At 38.8% G+C, this 14,609-nt stretch overlaps 2 protein-coding genes across 17 annotated transcripts in view; one reads left to right on the top strand and one right to left on the bottom strand.

Annotated features, from left to right (window-relative positions):
- LOC125460699 (voltage-dependent L-type calcium channel subunit alpha-1C-like) overlaps window positions 1–6,092 on the bottom strand; it is an 814,036-nt gene extending 807,944 nt beyond the window's left edge. For all 11 annotated transcript variants that reach the window (XM_048548420.2, XM_048548421.2, XM_048548422.2 and 8 more), the window contains exon 1: window positions 5,820–6,092. In XM_048548420.2, the coding sequence (XP_048404377.1) occupies window positions 5,820–5,964 (145 nt within the window). In that variant the 5' untranslated portion in view covers window positions 5,965–6,092. The remainder of the gene's footprint in view (window positions 1–5,819) is intronic.
- Window positions 1–14,609, top strand: part of dcp1b (decapping mRNA 1B) — a 94,384-nt gene that overhangs the window by 49,122 nt on the left and 30,653 nt on the right. For 5 of the 6 annotated variants that reach the window (XM_048548436.2, XM_048548439.2, XM_048548437.2 and 2 more), the window contains one exon: window positions 12,342–12,408. The exons of the other annotated variant lie outside the window; for it this stretch is intronic. In XM_048548436.2, the coding sequence (XP_048404393.1) occupies window positions 12,342–12,408 (67 nt within the window). The remainder of the gene's footprint in view (window positions 1–12,341; window positions 12,409–14,609) is intronic. 6 annotated transcript variants of the gene reach the window in all.

The following is a 14,609-nucleotide window of genomic DNA, read 5'->3' as shown; positions in this document are numbered from 1 at the left end:
TGCAGCTATGCCCCCTCGTACAAGCTGATGTCACTATCCTTGGAAAAAGACTCTCATTGTCCACCCTATCTTTTTCCCTGCATCTATCTCCTATTCTTTTTCTGGTTTTAATGAACCACGACCAGAACATTCAAGACTCATCCTGGCACTTTTCGCCTTGCTTTCGGGCCATTTTCTCCTACAATAAGACAAAGAACATAGGTGACATAGCTGTTAGTCCTGGTGCAGGTGACGAAATGTGGCACAGTGGTCTTGCAGGGTCAGTGGGAGTGAGGGACGCGTTTTGGATGGGCAAGGGTGAATTAGATTAGATTCCCTACAGTGTGGAAACAGGCCCTTGAAGCATCCCACCCAGACTCATCCCCCTATAACCCACACATTCCTGAACACTGTATGACCAATCTACCTAGCCTGCACATCTTTTGACTGTGGGAGGAAACTGGAGCACCCGGAGGAAACCCATGCAGACACAGGGAGAATGTGCATACTCCGCACAGACAGTCGCCCAATGTTGGAATCGAACCTGAGTCCCTGGTGCTGTGAGGCTGCAGTACTAACTACTGAGTCACGTGCTGCCCCTGAGAATTAGAGAAGCTATTGCAAGCAATAGCGAGAGGAGTAGAGCATGAGCCTTGGTGGAAGGTGCAGACAGAGTGAAGATGGTGGTATTTACTCTTCACAAGTGGGTAAAGTGATTATCGTGCTTCCTAAATGGCTGAGCATTCCTCCAGACCGTGGTAACCTTGAACCAGATTGGCAAGATCAGGTGCCATGGCCTGCATTGCTGGTATTGGCGAAATAGGATGGCCTTGCTCTGCATTTCCTCATCCACCAGAGCTTCCAGGTTCTTGTTAGTAAAATAGGGCACCAAATTCCCATTCTCATGTAAATTTCTGCAAACATATAGGACAGCACGAGATTGCCAGCACTTTACCTGGTGTGTAACAGTCTCAAATATGGTGCTTGTATATCTCAGTTGTGGTCAGTACTTCTAGCTACAGTGAGTGGGAGATTTGGGTTAACATCAGATGAGAGGAGCACCATAGGAACCTCTTAGGAGCTAATGAGATGGATTTTGGACAACAACATGAGAAATCTCCCTGAGCCTCGTGGAGAGAAACCCTCCATGAAACCCAATGGAACTGCTACTTGATCGAAATGCAGTAAGGTAAAGCCCACAGTATAATCTCGTTTCAGGGTAGTTGATTTAATTGGATTGAACTCGTTGAATGAAAAGAACCTCTACGTCAAGACTATTTTAGTAATTCAGAGTTTAAAAGTTGATTTTAATTTTTTTTCAATTAATTTAAGTAACCTGTGTAATACATGTTAAATCAATTTTAAATTTAAGAGATTTCCCTCCTATTGCTACAATCATTGCAGTAAATCAAGTTGCCAAAGAAAAAGGTTACATTGAAGTAAAATGTCCTGTTTGTGCTTTGTGAATTGTAGGTACCATAAGGTTGAATTTTTTGTATGTTACATTTTTCCTTTTATTCCCGACATTTCTATAGTAGGTATTGTTGCAAAAATGCGCCACATAGAGAGTTTAAAATAGAACTACTCGCAAATTAATGATAATTGGAAGACTCAGGGTTTTCTTAATGTTATTTACAGTCTTGAATTTTTAAAGCTGTGACAATATTTAGGGCCAACTCTAAGGTTCCACAGAACAGGGAGGCATGAACCTGAGAGGCATTCAAATTTTTAGACTGAGCATGCTTAACTTCCTACAATGTGAAAATGAATCTTTCTTTTAAAAAAAATCTCTATCTTCGCTCATTTTTCTTCTGGATAGTATCAGTCATGTCTTAGAAGTTGAGAATAGACTCTGGACTTCTTCCTGTTCAATGGATAAGTCCTGTTCTCGACGAAGCAGTGGGTGCTGGTATCTGAGCAGTATCTAAATAATTCATAGTGATCATGCAGTCAGAAATGTATTTCTATCTCCATATTTTGGCATGTTCGTTGTATCATTTTGTCCTTCCTCAAGTGGTTGTCATTTGATTGCTTTAGTGGAGCCACTTATTTCTCACATTACAGCAGTGTCTATGTTTTCAAAAGATAGTAAATTGGCTGTATCATGCTTTTCATGATTGAAGGATCTTCCAAAGCATGCTGAAAATGCATTTTTAAAAAAATACGCTGTGTACTAAGACAAAGGCTAAGAATTAGATGCATCTGAATTAGAAATAGTTCTAAATGTTTTGGATGTGAACATTGCTGACAGTGCTATTATTTGTTCTGCATTCCTAATCTCCTTTGGAAGGTGGTGGTGAAGTCCAAATAGAGTACATAAGCAGTGTTATGCCTACACTGTGTTGAGGAAAGGAGTTTGAATATTTTGACTTGCTGACTGTGAAGGAATGGGGATGTGTTTCCAAGTCAGAGTGGTGTGTGGCTTGGAGGAGAATTTGTTGCTGGGATTTTCCATGCATCTGCTGCTCTTGCCTGACTAGGTGGTAAATATTGTGCATTAGGAAGGTGTTATTGAAGGAGCCTTGAGAAATTTCTGCAGGGAATCTGGTAAACGGTTTGCACTGTAGGAGCGCAGAGTACATGTTTTGAAGGTGATGCACAATTAAGCAAGTTTCATCCTCCTTGGATGATTTTGAACGTCTTCTGTTTTAGAACTACACTCATTCAGGCATATGGAGAATCTTTCATAATGCTCCTGATGTGAGTTTGTTCATGGTGGGTAGGCTTTATGCAGTCAAGACGTGTTACTTCCCTTAGATTGTGGAATTGCAGTGAGCGCAGGCCCCTTAGACTTTTCCCCTTTTGACCTACATTTCACTTTTTGACATCAGGTTTTATTATGTGTCACCACAGTTGTCATCAATTATTATCACTACTACACGGTAATGGAGTGGCCACAAATTGAGAAAACATTACCTAGGGTTACCCATAAATTGCAAATAATGGAAAGGTGCTTTGTATTCATGCCCTCTTCTACAAGATGCTGCTATTTTTCATCTGAAGGTGAGGTAGCTTACTGTATTGTAACTACATCTGACTGAGATGCCTATGGTTCCTATCATCTTGGAGGTGTCCATGGTATTTTCTCCAAAGGCAGTTGCACCTGGAACATAATTCCAGGCATGCAGTTCCACCTGGTTCTGCCCCAATGACTTTTTGGTCATCAGAATAACTGAATCAATGCTATGGATCTGATGTTTGGATAATCAACTTATTTGGGCATGTTGCGATCTATTCCCTGGCACATTGGACTTGAACTGGGATTTCCTAACTTGAACGTAGGGCGCTACCACTGCACCAGAAGTTCCTTGCAACATCATTTTTTTTATTTATTGTGTTTTAAGCCAATTGAACAATTTTTTGAGCCCAAAAAACCAACAAAATCTGATGTTCTAACAACTGAGCTAACCTGGTTGCTGTTAAATATGAGGTTGCTAATTGTCACGGTACAGATGTCCAGCTTACCCAATTCAAAGGTCAATGGTGGAGATGGTAGTTACAACAGTAGTAGTTGTGGAATTAGCATTTGCAAGGTAATAAAGAAGCCAATAATTAAACAAAACTCTGCTGATGGCCAGACATTGCTCATTTAATTTACTTTTGTAACTGAACCCATACTGAGAAGAAGTACTAGTTGAAATTTCACAGAGTGCCGAATTTGCATTTTTATTATTGAGGAAACTGATCTTTTTTAAACCAGGTCCATTTGTGTTCTTTGAACCATATAGAATAAGATGTGAGCACCAGCTAATGTGAATGGCATCCATAATAATGAATATTAGTGAGGACAGTTTGCATAGGTGAATTTGATTCCTGCACAATGCTCACGTGGAACATTTATTGTGCAAATATAGCATTTACTTCTTCATTGAAGGCCAGAACAAGCAGACAAGTGGCTGATGGAACTTAATAGAGACTGTGATTACAGTACTTGTTTTTCAGATGGGATGAAGATCGGGGTGAACTGAACTGTCATTTTCTGCTGTCGGAATATTGCCACATGCTGCTAGTGTTTATTTTTTGATTAGTAGCCATCTAGTTAAAGTCAGGATGGTGGGCGCAAGGTTCTAGAGGGTGGTCACAGCTGTTAGAACTGGATTTTAGTGACAGAAATGGTTTTCTTCAGATGGGGACGGAGAACAGACAAAGGTGATAAATCGATTCAATCGATATTGTTCCCTACCTAGCGAACAGGTATATTGAAGAAATCTGTATAACGGTCTTCAATTTTTGTAACTTCATGAGAATTTAAGGTTGTGGCTTAGTGGTAGCTCCCTTGCTTCGGAGTCAAAGATTGTGGCTCAAGTCCTATATAGAGATTTGAGCATTCAAATTAGCAGCTCAATGCAGTATTGAGGAGGTGTTGTGTGTGCAGTCTTTTGATGTGACTGTATATTGAGGCCCCAACTCTGTGTATTTGCAAACAAGTTCTCATAGTTCTATTTGAATTAGAGTTTCAAAGTTCTTGTGTCTCTGTCATTGTGTTTAGGCTTTTGAAGTAAGTTTAAATAAGATAATCTAATCATGGAATCCTTTGCTGAATAGCTTCATATTTCTTGCATTATAGTGACTACATTTCAAAGGTAATTAATTCGCTGTAGGTTACTTTGCAACACTGAGGTTTTGGTGCTGACACGTAATGTTTTAATTGTACTGATTAAATTTTTGTTATCATTCTAAATTACTTTAAAATAATGCATGCATAAAATGAAGCCACTATATATAGTTGCAAATGATTCATTTCTTAAACAAATTTTATCTACATGGCATAGAATTCTTACAGCGTGGAAACAGGCCGTTTGGCCCAACAAGTCCACACCAACCCTTGGAGCATCCCACCCAGACCCATCCCCCAAAAACGCACACACCGCTGTACAGGCTAGGTGGATTGGCATGGCCAATCCACCTCACCTGTACATGTTAGGACTGTGGGAGGAAACCGGAGCACCCAGAGGAAACCCACACAGACACGGGCAGAATGTGCAAACTCTGTGCAGATGGTCGCCCAAGGTTGGATTTGAACCTGGGTCCCTGGCACTGTGAGGCTGCAGTGCTAACCACTGAGCCACTGTGCTGCCCCATATATTAAACAAAGACTGTGAAGAATTTTAGAAGTGCAATTTAAATAACCTGATGAATTTCTGTTATAGTGCATTATGAAATTAATGTTTTGCTTGCATCATAAAAAATTGTGACCCCTGTTGAATAGCAAATAAAAACTGAAAGAACTGCAGATGGCTGTAAATCAAGAACAAAAACAGTTCTGAGGAAGGGTCACCAGACCCGAAACATTAACTCTGATTATTCTTCTTCAGAGATGCTGCCCGATCTCCTGAGGTTTTCCAGAAACTTCTGTTAAATCGTAGTTTGCTAAACAAATTTTTATGTTGCTTTGCAATAATGTATCAGGTATTCAAAGACTTGTTTTTTTATCAGGAAATTAGAGATGAATTTGGTATGTTTACAGCATTTCAGTAACTGAGGAAAAACACAAACTGCCAAGGTTACTATAAATTTCATAGTATTTTGGCAAATATAGTTTTTTGCACGTTTATTCTTTTAATTTTAAACATTACTTTTATGTTTATATTTGCAAAATTATTACAATTGTGATATCTGTCTGTTATTGATAAATTAAGACCGGGAAATATCAGTATTTAGGTATTTGTAAAGGTTGGTAATATAAATTTGATCACATTTGATGGGAGAGAAATGCAATTAAGACATCATCTTCTAATTTTGGATCCAAATCTAAAGTGCAGTTATTAAAACAACTTTTTTCTAAAATATTGTTTTAAACTGTTATCGTTTACATGGGCAAAGACATGAGAAAATCCTACCTCCAGGACAAGTGTAGAAGCAATTCAGCTGTGTCTCCTTCACAATTATGCCTTTGTACTTGATATCCATTGCTTGTGTTGGTTGTTTGGACAACTGTTTGGAGGCTTTCTGATGAAGAACTGATGGAAGCATTTTGCCTTCCATGGCAATAACACAATGTTCATTAAAAATACCTTTTGTTTTGCTGAATTCTCTGAAATCAATCTCTGAAAGTATGAGTTATTTCTTAGGTTCTGCCCATTGAAGCACAGATGAGGGGAGAATGCTTATTGTTTCTGTGTTACATTCAAAAGTGAGAGATGAAGGAGGACGGTGACTTTATATGTTGACTTCCTCCACTCTAAGGAGTTAAATTGTGGCATGCGTTTCTGCATCAGTGCTGACGTTTTGATATAGGGCCTTCATCTCATTAAGAGGAAACAAAGATAAAAAGTTTCAGCAATGCTCCAATTACAAGTCAGTTAAGATTATAAAATTCTCCCAAGAATTTGTCATGATCTTATAATGAACTTTCAAAACATTCTCTACATTTTTAACCCAGCTGTGTGTGGGAGCAGGTAGCGAGAGAAAAGAGAAAAGAAATGCACATTTGAAGCAAGTATTACTGATTAATACATCTTCTCGAGCCTCATAAAACAAAAATTACTAAAACATTTTTCATACTGAGGGAAGTGTGGGAAAATTAGGTATCAAGTTGGTATTATGTGTAGCATTGGTATAAGTTTATAGACCATATTTTAAACTGTGTTCATTTTAACAGAATAGTACAAAGTGTTCTTTGCATTCTGTTTGGGTTAATGCCATAAATCAGTTATTTGTTATAGCCAGATGAAATTGAGATTTTTTTTCTTTAAATGTCATGGCAATCAGGCTCGTTAATCGCTCTCCTATCAGCATCATAAGGTTGTGGGTATTCGAGGTTTGACATTCAGCTGCTCATTAAAAGAGCACGATTGATTGCTATTGACCAGTTAAGATTATAAAATTTTATAATCACTAGTAAGAAGGAACTTCAGCACCTACACTGACATGCAGTGGTATTGCCATCACTGAGCCAGCAGCATCAACTTCTTAATTAGAAACTGACTTGGACCAGCCACCCGCACAATGACCACTGGAAATCAGAAGCTGGATATTCTGTCAGAAATCACACGACACCAGGTTAAAGTCCAACAGGCTTATTTGAAATCACAAGCTTTTGGAGTGCAGCTACTTCGACAGGTGAAGTGACAGAGAAATACATAATGCAAAATTTATGAGCAGAAAGATCAAAAGATCAAACAAATGGTTGGGTGGAGTGTTGAATAATAAGTCTCTGCAGGTAATTGCAAGTGTTAGACTGTTTGAGTGAAGTGTCAGCAGCTGAATAACAAGCAAAGGGATTACCTATAATCCGATTAAATGAAGCAGAGAGATAATTACAAAAAATTAAAAATAAAGTGGTGCTGGTGACAAACCAAGTCATTGGAATAACACAACAGGTATAAGAGCTGCACACCAAGTGTCTTACCAAAGTAATAAGTCATCCAAAACTGTATAAACTAATTGAGAGGCCATAACAATTTATCCAGGTGATGGTGTCAAAACAGGAAGATGTTACAGATACAGTCAGTGCTGGGGGTCCAGTATAGCGTGACATAAATCCAAGATCATGTTTAAGGCTGCCTTTGTGGGTATGGAAGTTGACTATCAGTTTCTACTTGGCAGTTCTGCATTGTTGTGTATCTTGAAGGTCGCCTTGGAGGACACCTTAACTGAAGATCAGAAGCTGAATGTCCTTGACGGCTGAAGTGCTTCCCAACTGGGAGGGAACGTTCCTGTCTGGTGATTGCCTTGGGTCATCCTTGCCTGCAGCGAACGAGATACATGACCAAGTTGGCCAAGTCACGTGAACATCTGCCATGTGCATGGTGGGTGGTGTTCCATGAGTGATGGTAGTATCCATGTTAATGATCTGACATGTCATACAGAGATTGCTGTGGCAGGCTTGTGTGGTGGTGTGGTTGATGTCCTGAAGGCTGGGTGGTTTGCTACGAGCAATGGTCTGTTTAAGATTTGGTAGTTGTTTGAAGGTGAGAAGTGGAGGTGTAGGGATGATCTTGGCGAGATGCTTGTTGTCATTGATGACATGTTGAAGGCTGTGAAGAACTTTGTGTAGCCTCCCTGCTCTGGGAAAGTACAGGACAATGAAGGGTACTCTTATCAGTCATGTCCTGTCTGTCTGCTGAGGAGGTCATTATGGTTTTTTGCTGTGGCACGTCAAAACTGGCGATGGATGAGTTGAGCATCGTAGCCTATTATAAGGGCATCTTTTGAAACACTTAAGTATCCACCACATTTCTCCTCATCTGAACAGATCTTGTGTATTACTTTGCATAGACCCTCAGCATGCAATTCTTATATCTATCATGTTATTTCAGTCAGTTGGTTTGTCTCCAGCACCACGTTTTAGTTTTCATTTTTTGCAATTATCTCTCTCTATGTCAATTACTTGGATTATAGGTCATCCCTTTACTTGCTGTTCAGCTGTTGACATTTTACTGACACATCTAACACATTTGATCACCTGCAGAGACTTCTTATTTGTCACCCCAATCACATCATTTGTGTGAATTTTTTTGATCTCTATGCCCATAAATTCTGTGTCTGTGTGCTATTCTCTTACCTCACCTGATGAAGGGGCTACACTCTGAAGGCTTATGATTTCAAATAAACCTGTTGGACTGTAACCTGGTGTCATGTGACTTCTGACTTTGTTCTACCCAGTCCAACACTGGCACCTCCACATCATGGATATTATTTGCTTGCTTCCTGATGCCTCCTGCCTCCAGCCTCCAACCTCCACTACTGACAGAGGTATCACAGAATACTTTGCTTGCTTGGATGGGTTCAACTGTCACAACATGTTGGTGAACTGAACAAGCGCTTCAGCCATTGTTCTATGCTGAAAAGCCAGTGTACACCTACAAGATTCTCTGCAGCAGCTCACCAATGATTCTTCCTTTTACAGGAGTTAAAGTCTGGGACAGAACAGCCATGATCTTGTTCTTTAGTAGGACAGGCTTTTGTGTCTAAATGATAACAAAGTGTGGAGCTGGATGAACACAGCAGGCCAAGCAGCATCTCAGGAGCACAAAAGCTGACATTTCAGGCCTAGACCCTTCATCAGAGGGCCCGAAATGTCAGCTTTTGTGCTCCTGAGATGCTGATTGGCCTGCTGTGTTCATCCAGCTGCATACTTTGTTATCCTGGATTCTCCAGCATCTGCAGCTCCCATTATCTCTTTAGTGTCTAAATGGACTATTTTTAGTTCCTGTTTCTTACATTTTTGTTACCTCCCAAACTTACGACCTTCATACAGAAGGTAAGACAAGCAGCTGCATGGAAACATCGTAGTGGATGCGTCATTCCTGATTTTCAGGTAGATTACCATGCAATTACACATTTTATTATAACTGTTATGCTGTTGATTTACATCTGCAATTAGTTTTACAATCTTAGAATGTACAATTTCGGTTATCAGTTAATTGTTTTTCCTTTTGAATTTTTTAAGTAGATAAGAAAGGGTTCACATTTTCTTGACCACCTGACCTTGCAATGCACTTTACAGTGCAATTAAGTACTTTCTGAAGTCTAGTCACTGTTGTAAAATAAGATTCATGGCAACCAATTTATGCACTGCCAGCTGCCACAAACAACAATGTGGTAGTGAGCAGGTTATTTTTTTAATGATGCTGATTGGGGCACCAATATTGGTCAAGGATAACTTGCCTGCTGTTCGTTGAAATAGTGTCGTGTGACCTTGTACTTTTACCTGAGGGGGTGGATGGAGCCTAAGTTTAGCATTTCATGCCAAAGATGGCAGCTCCAGTAGTATAGCCCCCTTAGTACTGCACTTAAGTGACAACCTTGGTAATTTTTGTGTGCTTGCTTTCTGAATTGTGATCTTGAAAATCAGAGGGATGAGTGAACTGAACCACAGTTGACAAACACCTCATCCTCGCCCATCGCCCCCTCCTCCACAACCATTGCCTTACCCCCAAATTAGCAGTCCATTCACCTTGCAATGGCTGTCTGTTTAAGGTTCAATATGAGTGCAGTGATAAATTTTGCTGAATGGCCAAATGCATTATTACTTGGTTGGGAGTTTACTGGGATGGTGGAATGGCTTCCCTACTGGGGGAGCAGAGTAATTAAACATCCTGGCAGCAGTGTTCCCATTCCCAAATAAGGCTTTGATTCCATCAAGACTCCAGGAGACCGATCCAACAGAAGTGCTGCCTGTGGATGTCAGGCTTCCCTTAGTCAATTCCACCATATGTTTCAGGTTGTTGATTAGAATCTATTAAAAATACACTATATTAAAAAAAAACTTGTTAAAATTATTTTGTTTTTTGTTAAGGTTATTTTTCTTAGCGTTCAACAATTTGATTCTGTAGCCTACTGTTAGCAATTGTACTAAGGAGAAAAATATTTTCACTTCCGTTGAAAACCTCCTCCATTTCAAATCATTTGTTTAGTCAATCCGTACAACTTTCTGAAAATATGCCTTCAGTGTAGGTCCTTCGCTAGCAGGCAGAAAGCATGCTCAAATCTCTCCCTAGATTACTCAAACAAACTTGTTGGCACTTTAATTATCTCCTCTTCTGTGGAAAGTTTTGTCCATATCACATGATTAGGATTCAGGAGCTTGATACAGTAAATTCTGTAGAAACTGCAGTAATACTTAAATGTGCATTCGAAAATGTAGTGGGATTTGATAAATCAAATGGCACATTCTTCCTTGTGCTACTAATTTTTGGTTTTCTCTGAAACTAGTTGCAGTATATCTGCAAGTCGTATTTGCAGCCATGGAATGTGAAGATAATATGATTAATAATCTGTAGTAATATTTTATTTTCTTTGCAGAGAGAGATTAGGGGTGCATAAAAGATGAAAGTTGTCGAAAATTGCGTTTATTCATGATAGAAGTGATATTGTACTGTGACTGGAACCAAAATATAGTGCAGTGGTAGTATTGGTGAATCATACACTGCCCAGTGGACAAATGTCTTTTCCATATGAAATGCCTTGTTTAAATTTAATGTAATATTCCTAAAATAGTATAAACAGAATGGTAAAGTGAAGTTGAAACAGAAGCACATGATCCAAACGTAGATTTGCAGTTTATGATTGCTGTGTAATATTGACAATCTAATGACAATTAGTCAAAGCGATTCATTAAAATTTTATGATGTGGAGGTGCTGGTGTTCGGCCGGAGTGAGCAAGGTTAGAACTCATACAACATCAAGTTATAGTTCAACAGGTTTATTTAAAATCGCATGCTTTAGGAGTATTGCTCCTTTGTCAGGTGCCATGTGACGGGTGACATCAAAATTTTAATAAGGTTAGAATTAGCGGACTTTCTTGTAACTTCTGTGTCTTCATTATAAAGACAAAACTTATTGCCATTTGAAGTCTAAGTTGTGACTTGCACAGTCGTTTTCAACAATTATGCTGCTCATATTCCAGTTTATAGGAACTATTTTGAAATGAAAATGTTTCGATGTACCATCTAGAGTTGGGACTTATTTTGATGATGACAAAGAGCCAGATATGTGAAGCTGTAAAAATAGTTAAATACCATGCAGCCATTTTAAAAACAAGCTAATTAGTTTACAAAATTGAATGTTCTTTAAGATTGGTTAGATAGTAAATGCTCCACAGGAACTAATCAGGTATTCAATAATAAATATATCATGTCTATCCTTACATTCCAACAGTGATTGAGAAATGGTCCGAATCTATTTTCATGGATTGTCTCAACACACATAACTGCAACATGTAGACAGAGAAATTCTTAATGCCTGGATTTTTGCAAATGGTGTGGGTTTTTTCATTTTGAAGTAAACCTGTTAATGTTTTTGTTGATGCGATGGATGCATCTTTTGAATTATGGAGTATGTTAAATTCCATTTAAAAGCTGAGTAACCTAGAGCAGATCCAGAACACCCTGTCCTACTTTGCTGTTTGCCTTTATTGCTTCAAAATATTTCTGCTGCGTGTTATTAATGGTAGCATGCTGGTCTTTGTCAAGCGAATTCAGCAACAAACCAAAGAAGCTGTGGCACAGGGAGCAAATTTTTTTTGTGCGGGCTTTTTGACACACTACTCCGGTAAATCCATTTGTAGTCTCTAAATATTCAACCAGTGTACAGTTGCTGATAGAACAGTGACTTATATTTTATTCGCGAGCTGAATTGTATCTCAATTTGAATGCTGTACTTTTAACTAATAATGGACTGCCAGCCGGAAAATATTATAAATCCTTTCCAGTCTGTTTATTATTTTTCATTAGACAAGAGTTGAGATTTTTACCATGTGCTATGCCTGACTTTTTGCTTACTGTAGGAAGTGCCATCTATTCGTGACCCCAAGATAGTATTTTTAGTGTTATAATGTGAGTACTAGAGTGAGGAAATTAAAGAGGAAAATTTAGTTTCTATATTGTCATTTGCCTGTTTTATATTTTTAATTTCAGTGTCAATCTATGGGATCTGGTTCTATGATGAGGTGGAGTGTCAAAGAGTTGCAGAGCTTATGAAGAAGTAAGTACTCCTCTCGCTTGCAGTCTCAATATAATACAAGTAAGTCACAGCCCTCTGCCCCATCCTCAATTGGTAGGACCATGAGGTGGCACTTAAATTTGGGCTTTCTGCTTTTACCCCATTCTGTTGAAGTCAGCACATATTTCCTTAGCCTGCCAGTTCAAGAACTGAGCAGAGCAAACATGATAAGCATATTTAAATGTCACGATTCATGATTGTTATAAAACTTGATAATTATACGTGAGGTTAACTGTGACTTAAACAATTCATTATTGGATCCTGATCAAAATGCTTGAATGTTGAGACACAGGATAAAAAAAATTTGAGATTTTTTTTAAACAAGTGATTAGGTATGGCTTTTGAATAAAGCGTAAAAACAAACTTGTTTGTGCTGTCATTCTAAAATTTGCATTTCAGTTTGCTACATTGATATGATTACTTAATGTTTCTGTATGTGTTGAAGGCTTTTGCTGAGAATTTCTTTGAGGAGCAGTTTTAGTTTCCATACAGGTTGTGACCTAGCAGGCAATCCATAAATTGAATTGACCTTAATTGACATCAATCAACAACTGTTTTTGAAAAGTCCTGACCAGTAGTGAGTCTAGGCCACTTCGTTTTATAAGTGCTGTCTTACAGTTAAACCAGGGTCCTGTTGGCTTTTCTCAGGAGGATATGAAAGATTTTGTGGGCTTATTTTGAAAAAGACCCGCCACGCTCACTAACAGTGTGTGCCATCTATAAGCTGTGCTGGAGTAATTCACCAAGGCTCCTCAGACTGCACTTTCTAAATCCACTTCCATCTAGAAGGACAAAAGCAATAGATACATGGGGACACCATCTGCAGTTTTCCCTCTAAGCCGTTCACCGTCCTGACTGAAAATATATCACCATCCTTCAGTATCACTGGGTGGAAATCCTGGAAACCCTTCTGTAAAGTCAAAGTGTTCACCACTACCTTTCTCATGGATAGCTAGGGATGGGCAATAAATGCTGGCCTAGTCAGCAATTCCTGCATCCCAAGAATAAATTAAAAAAATAGTTTTCCTTGGAAAAGCAGTCAATGTTTAATATCCACCTACGGCACAGGAACAGGTCAAGTGAACATTATTCCTTTGCTTTTTCTTCAGTCTTTCAATTGTGCAAATTGGATGCTGCATTTTCTACTTAATGAGTGGACTTGAAAAGTATATTGTCTGTTCTAATGTGCTTTAGGAACCCTTCTGTGAAAGGTGCTAAATAAATGCAAGCTCTGAACGTAAGATCATAGATGTCAATTACTTCTCACCAGGTGTCACTTTTAAGCTTACTCTCTGCATAGATATTAAGTTGCTCAGGAATCTGAGGTCCACTGCAATGCTAGGTAGTTAGATCTTCAATCACATCAGTGATGATCTTCCTCCTAGTCTGAGCAGCTCACTAGCTCAATGAAAATTGGAACCACGATCTCACCATTCAAGATTGATCCTGAATCCTATGCATACCCAAAAATGAATACACTGAACTTCTAAATCAGTATTTTAGCAATTTTTAAGAAGTCTTTTGCAATATCTGGGCTTTACTGGTGAGGCCAGCATTTGTTACTTGTCCCTGAGAACGTAGTGGTGATCTACCACCTTGAACCTGTATCAGTCAATGTGTTGCAGCTACACAACGAGATGCCAGTAAAACATGCTGTTTATTATGGATGATATCAAGAACCATGAGTCTTGCTACAATTGCATTATTCGAATCAAATTGAAAGAATTCCATCACATTGTTGACCTGTGCATTAAAATGGGGGACAGCCTTTGGGAAGTTAGTTGGTGAGATACTTGCTACAGAATTCCTTGCCTCTGATCTTCACTCTCTTGTTGCAAATGGTCATTGCTTGTTACTTGTATGATGCGAATGTTAGTTTAGCCCAAGTTTAAATGTTGTCTTGGTCTTGTAACATTATTAAAATTCTGAGAACCAGTGTAGAATTGGAATTTGAATTTGTATTAAGAGTGAGAAGATGTTGCTTCAGCATTGTCGGAATCTTGTTCGCAGGGAGTTTGGAGGTCTATTTTGTCAAGATGCATTTTAACAAGATTTTATAATCCTGAAATAGAGAAGGGGGTTAACAGATCAGTGGATTTTGTTTTTAAAAAGCTACAGGAAAATAAACTGAACTATTGTTTACTGACAAGGATAACATGCTGAAAAGCAGAGTCCAGAAAGCA

This window comes from Stegostoma tigrinum, chromosome 18 (assembly GCF_030684315.1).
Source record: "Stegostoma tigrinum isolate sSteTig4 chromosome 18, sSteTig4.hap1, whole genome shotgun sequence".
Taxonomy (NCBI): domain Eukaryota; kingdom Metazoa; phylum Chordata; class Chondrichthyes; order Orectolobiformes; family Stegostomatidae; genus Stegostoma; species Stegostoma tigrinum.
Note: the sequence above shows the minus strand (reverse complement) of the source record. Positions and strands in the feature narration are given on the sequence as shown.